This window comes from Chanodichthys erythropterus, chromosome 10 (genome assembly GCF_024489055.1).
Source record: "Chanodichthys erythropterus isolate Z2021 chromosome 10, ASM2448905v1, whole genome shotgun sequence".
NCBI classification, from domain to species: Eukaryota; Metazoa; Chordata; class Actinopteri; order Cypriniformes; family Xenocyprididae; genus Chanodichthys; species Chanodichthys erythropterus.
Genome location: NC_090230.1, coordinates 42224951 through 42231020, shown reverse-complemented (window position 1 = coordinate 42231020; position 6070 = coordinate 42224951). Strand labels below are relative to the sequence as shown.

The following is a 6070-nucleotide window of genomic DNA, read 5'->3' as shown; positions in this document are numbered from 1 at the left end:
TTGCCAAGTCTGTTTGTTGCCACTTTGACAAACTCTATCAGACACAAGGCAGAACAAGGATGAGCAACCCCGCCTAGTGATCAGCAGTGGTACTTTTCCTTGTAATGTAAAAAATATAAATAGACATGTATTGCAGCAGAGGAATATAACCATTTATAAAATGGGTAATTAATTTTAATACTGAAAAATATATAAAATAATGATAATCGTTAATGTTTTATATAGCCCTATAAAATTGTAACTGTTAGAGAGAATTTGCTGCTGCAAGTTACAGTGATGAAATGGTGAATCTGCATTATCAAATGTTTATTTGAATAATATAGAATTATCAGACTCAGAATGAGCTTTATTCGCCAAGTGTGTGCAAACATACAATAATTTGTGGATTTTATGAGCTCTTGGTACATACACAAGAAAACAGAAAGAACATTTAAATAAGTACAATTAACAAAAATAAGCTATAAAGTAGCCTAATATACATCTAGGTCAGAACACTTATGTTCACATGTGTGCATTATGTGGCCTACTGTATATACAACAGTACAAATAAAAATATGTATTACATATAGGCCTGTTTATTTATTGCCTAACTCTCAGGTGGCCAAAAACGCCATAAAAGTACTGAATTATGGATTATAAAAACAGGTAGGCTAATTGTGTGCTAGCTATTTAAGGTGGAGATAGCCTGGTGGAGACATGTTTTAGATGCTCTAGTCTACTCTAGTGCATCTGTAACGTCTGCCTGAGGGGAGAAGTCCAAACAGGTTGTGCCCTGGGTGGGTGAGAGGGGTTACCTGCCCGTTTCTTCACTCTGGAGATATACAAGTCTTGAAGGTTGGGCAGGTGCACACCAATTATCCTCTCGGCTGTTCTGACAGTAGTCTGTTGCAGTCTTTTATGTCTGATTTGCAAATCGGTTTTCACTCCGAACCGTTGAAGGAAGAACGCCGTGGCGTGAACTTGGTCAAGCGGAGTGATACAAACGGTGAAGCGTCCTAGTGCAGGTATATTTTGTATCAGCACAATTTAATATAACGTTACATATATTTTTTTTTCCCACAATATTATACTTCAAAACAGTAACATTAATGCAAATTATCACTCTAGACTGTCTATATATAATTATTACTTTTCATAATAATTACATATAATATTTTGTATATAATATTATTAGCTATAACGTAATTGTTTATACTATTTTGCATAATATTAAAATAAGAGAGCAGCTGTCAATCTCGCTTGAGGTGAGCGCGCGTGCGCGCTTCCTCTCTGCCCCCTCCCCTTAGCAACAGAGGCAAGATGGCGGCCCCCAGTAACGCTGAGGGTTCTCCTGATCTATCGGTGCCGCTGAAGATTCCCAAAACCGAGGTTCCTTCCCCAGAATCAGAGGATCTGAGTGACAGCAACCAATACCATTCCAACCCCTCCACCCCTAACAGATTCTCTCCTCTGAACGTCGGAGCTTCGCTGTCCGGGGGCGCAGGCCGGAGTGGATCGGCCTCTGCCTCCAACAGCTTCACCGCTTGCCGAGGCATGTCGTGGACACCGTCTGAAACAAACGCGCTAATCGCCGTGTGGGGCAACGAGAGGCTGGCGGAGGCGCGGATGCAGCAGCTGGAGGTGGCCGGGACGGTGTTTTCTGGTAAGGCGCCGGGACCGGCGATGTACGAGCGGGTGTCCAGAGCGCTGTCAGAGCTGGGTTATGAAAGGACCCCATCCCAGTGTCGAGAGAGGATGAAGGTAAATAACACATCGAAACACATGGCTGTCATTCGGATATGCTCAGAGACTTGTTGTCATGTTTGTATGGCAGTTTGTTTTTGTCACACAGGGCTTTGGTGAAGCTGTCAAAATAAAGATATAGATCGGTCTCATCTCAGGCATATTAGACCGATGGCTGTCAGTCAGTTGTGATCATGGAGTTGTTGTCATGTTGTCTCTGCTTCACAGAGCTTATAGTGAAGATGGCAAAATCTAAACAAATGGCAGTGATTAGGGCATTGAACTTTAGATATCGCATATTAACACAAAACATAAAAGCTTGTCTGTACAACTAGAAACTATATGGAAGTCAATAACAACAGAGACTGTGGAAAAGTACATAATAACAATGCCAGCAAGAATGCAAGCTGTTATCAAGGCCAATGGAGGCCATACTAATATTATATATATATATATATATATATATATATATATATATATATATATATATATATATATATATACTGTACTTTAGGGGAGCTGTGGTGCAAACTTTACATTGGGTGGTGGTCTAGTAAATTTGTTAAGCACACACATATATATATTGTGGATTATAAAAACAGGTAGGCTAATTGTGTGCTAGCTATTTAAGGTGGAGATAGCCTGGTGGGGACATGTTTTAGATGCTCTAGTCTAGTGCATCTGTAACGTCTGCCTGAGGGGAGAAATCCAAACAGGTTGTGGCCTGGGTGGGTGAGAGGGGTTACCTGCCCGTTTCTTCACTCTGGAGATGTATAAGTCTTGAAGGTTGGGCAGGTGCACACCAATTATCCTCTCGGCTGTTCTGACAGTCTGTTGCAGTCTTTTATGTCTATATAGTATGCTATATAGTATGCAAATAGCAGTATGTCAAAATTGTATGATAGTGTGCATGTTTCTATTTCAAAGTTGATAAAGGAAATTGAGCGTGTCTTTTTAAGTGCTATAAGTACTAAGAAAGTTGTTGTTCACGGTTTATAAGTAGCAACTGATTATTTGTGATCTATTTCTCTTAATAAGTTGTTCCATCTTCACATGTATTGCTGCTTTTATAAAACATGACCTTGATCTCTGTTGTTCTCTGCAGACACTGAGAAGGTGTTATAGCCGAGTGAAGGAGCACGGCATTGGGAAGAGGAAGAGCAGTTACTCCATCGAGCAGCTGGAGAAGGTGTTTGGACAGGGTGGCTGGGATTCCCAAAGCTGTCAGCCTGTCCTGATCAACAGCAGCGGCCTCTACCAGGAGATGGAGTCAGACGGCAGTACTATGGAGGACTACTCTCAGGAAGACTGGTGCAATCAGGACCTTTCTGCTGCCTTCAATGAGGGAGATATAGAGACAGGTGAAATCGATAATCTTTGCAGTGTTAATACGTTTAAAGTCACAATTGGAATATCATCTGTCTTTAAAATGAGAGCTGTAGCCTTAAAGTCAAATGGTTAGTTCACCCAGGAATTCAATTTCTATCATTAATTACTCATCCTCATGTCGTTCCAAAACTGTAAGACCTTTGTTCATCTTCGGAACACAAATTAAGATATTTTGATGAAATCCGATTCTTCATAGACAGCAATTTAATTACCACTTTCAAGGCCCAGAAAGGTAGTAAAGACATCATTAAAATAGTCAATGTGACTGAGGGAGAGTAGTTAATGACAGAATTTTCACTTTTGGTTGAACCCTTTAAAAATCAGGGCAGGCAACCATAAGAGTCCTAGTCGAATTCCACATGAAGTGCCACTAATTTCCAGATCATTTAATATATTTTTATATACATACACTACTGTTCAAATGTTTAGATTTTTGTTTTTTAAATAATTAATAATTTTATTCAGTAAGGACACATTAATTTGACCAAAACTGAATATTAAAGTAATATTAAAGATTTTTACATTGTTACAAAAAAATTCTAATTAATGCTTTAATTCTTTTCAATGCTCTTTTCATTAAAGAATCCTAAAAAAACATGTATCATGGTTTCCACAAAAATATTGAGTAGCACAACTGTTTTCAACATTGATAATAATAAGAAATGTGTATTGAGCAGCAAATCAGCATTTTTGAATGTTTTCTGAAGGATCATGTGACACTGAAGACTAGAGAAATGATGCTGAAAATTTAGCTTTGCCATGAAAACAATTACATTATTATTTTTTTTTAAATAAGTTATTTTAAATTACAATAAAATTTCACAAAAATATATTTGATCATATAAATGCAATAGATTCAAAAATCATACTGACCCCAAATCAATAACAATATTTATTATCAATGTTACATATTTATTCATATATATGTGTAATATAAATGAACATTTTGTACTTTTTGTTTTTCTGCAATAAATAAATTCAGCAGATTTCTAATTTTATGCTAAAGTGTTATAAAAGTATGCCATATAGGCCTAGTTATCAACCACAATTTTTGAAAAATCAGCATATTTAAGACCCACCTCAAAATCTGATGCCACAAAAATCTGTATTTCTAATATCCCATATAATTCAATCTTTTCACAGAGGAAAACCAGCTTCCAAAAACCAGAGTTCTTCAGATTCGACTGGAGCCATCTGAGCACGCTCAGTAAGTTTCAACCAGTGTTCTATTTCCCAAAACGTTTAAATACTCAGAGTATTTCTACTCACTTCCTCCTCTCCTTATGCTTTCTACAGACGGCAGGAAGTGATGCAGAACGTGATGCGTATCCTCGAGTCAGTGGAGGTCAAATGGGAGCACTTCCAGACATGGACTGACTTCTCTCGCCTCCACCTGTCCAATAAGCTGGCCATCTTCGGAGTGGGCTACAACACGCGGTGGCGAGAGGACATTCGCTACCACTACGCAGAGATCAGCTCACAGGTCCCTCTGGGGAAACGACTACGGGAATACTTCAACCCTGAGAAGGCCGAGGGCAGGGTTATCATGACCAAGGTGCAGAAGATGAACTGGAAAAACGTGTATTATAAATTCCTTGACATCACTATTAGCGAAGCTCGATGTTTGGAGCTGCACATGGAGGTGGACTGGATCCCAATCGCTCAGACGAGGGCGGCAGGGTGCAGCAACGGCTCCCAGTACCTCCTGCCAGGGGGCATCCCAAAAACATATGGCCTGTACGCAATAGGCTACGAGGAGACGAGCGGGTCTGATTCGTCTAGCGCAGAGGACAAGTCCTCATCCTCACAGGAAGAGGAGGAGACGGACCATTGCGAGAGCGTAGAGAAGGACAAGAGGACATCAGCTAAAGTCACTTACTGTTACCTCGGCATTGCAGAGGAGAGGACGCTACAGCAATGTCTGTTCCAGCACTTTCAGACTTCTGGCAAACACTACGGCCGAGGCGAGCCTTCGCCCATAACCAAGTTCCTGCAGGACAACTGCACTGGCCAGGCCAGGGAAAGCACCCTCTCTGGATTACACATCTACATTAAGTTTATCGAGGTGGAGCTGGACTTTCTCTCCGCCGGATCTTTAGTGGAATGTTTAGAGACTGCGATCGGTTATTCGTTAAAGTTCAACAAGAAGGATCCACTGTAACGGTTCCATTTGCCATTGAAGCTTTTTAAGCCAGGATATTGAAATATAGACTTGAACTCAAAGTATTTATGTGGTATGTCAGGCACAGTCTGTTCCGAAATGGGTGGTAGTCTCCTTTGCAGTAATTGTCTTTATCAGGGAGCGTAAAAGGGAGCAAACTGCCTTTATTTAAATCTCTCGAGCCAGAGATCCAAATGCAGGAACTGTCAGAAAAAAAAGAATCCTCAACGAGAACTCTTAATTAATCTAAGTATAAAGTCTATCTACATAGAAGTATAAATATATATATATATATATATTTAAGAGTATATATTGATATTGTTAAGCATTCCAGCATTTTCAACTATAACATTCGATGAATGTTTTTCATATTTGTTTTTTATTTGTGAGCTCACACAGTGTCTTTATGTATGATTGTTTCCAGGTCACAGTCTTGTTTACATGTTTTGAAGGACAAAAAATAAATTGATGAAATTAAGCAATGTTTAATTACTTTACATCTTTTTTTTTTCTCTTTTTTTTTTAGGTATTTTTATTTATTCAAACCTTTTGGAATAACACATTAATGTTAATTAAAGGGTTAGTTCACCCAAAAATTAAATTTCTGTCATTAATTACTCACCCTCATGTTGTTCCAAACCCGTAAGACATTCGTTCATCTTCTGAAAAGTTTTTTGGTTTTTAATTTCCCATAGAAAGCAACGAAATTACCACATTCAAGGTTCAGAGAAGTAGTAAAGATATGGTTAAAATAGTCAACGTGACTACAGTGGTTTAAAAACCTCTTGGATTTTATCA

General features: G+C 38.9%; 1 protein-coding gene across 1 annotated transcript; it reads left to right on the top strand.

Moving 5' to 3' along the window:
- Nucleotides 1-358: 358 nt before the first annotated feature.
- LOC137029623 (myb/SANT-like DNA-binding domain-containing protein 2) lies at nucleotides 359-5718 on the top strand. Its single transcript, XM_067399255.1, has 4 exons — nucleotides 359-1740; nucleotides 2828-3083; nucleotides 4255-4318; nucleotides 4408-5718. The coding sequence occupies exons 1-4, from the start codon at nucleotides 1300-1302 to the stop codon at nucleotides 5270-5272; spliced, it is 1626 nt and encodes a 541-aa protein (XP_067255356.1). The 5' UTR covers nucleotides 359-1299; the 3' UTR covers nucleotides 5273-5718.
- Nucleotides 5719-6070: the final 352 nt, after the last annotated feature.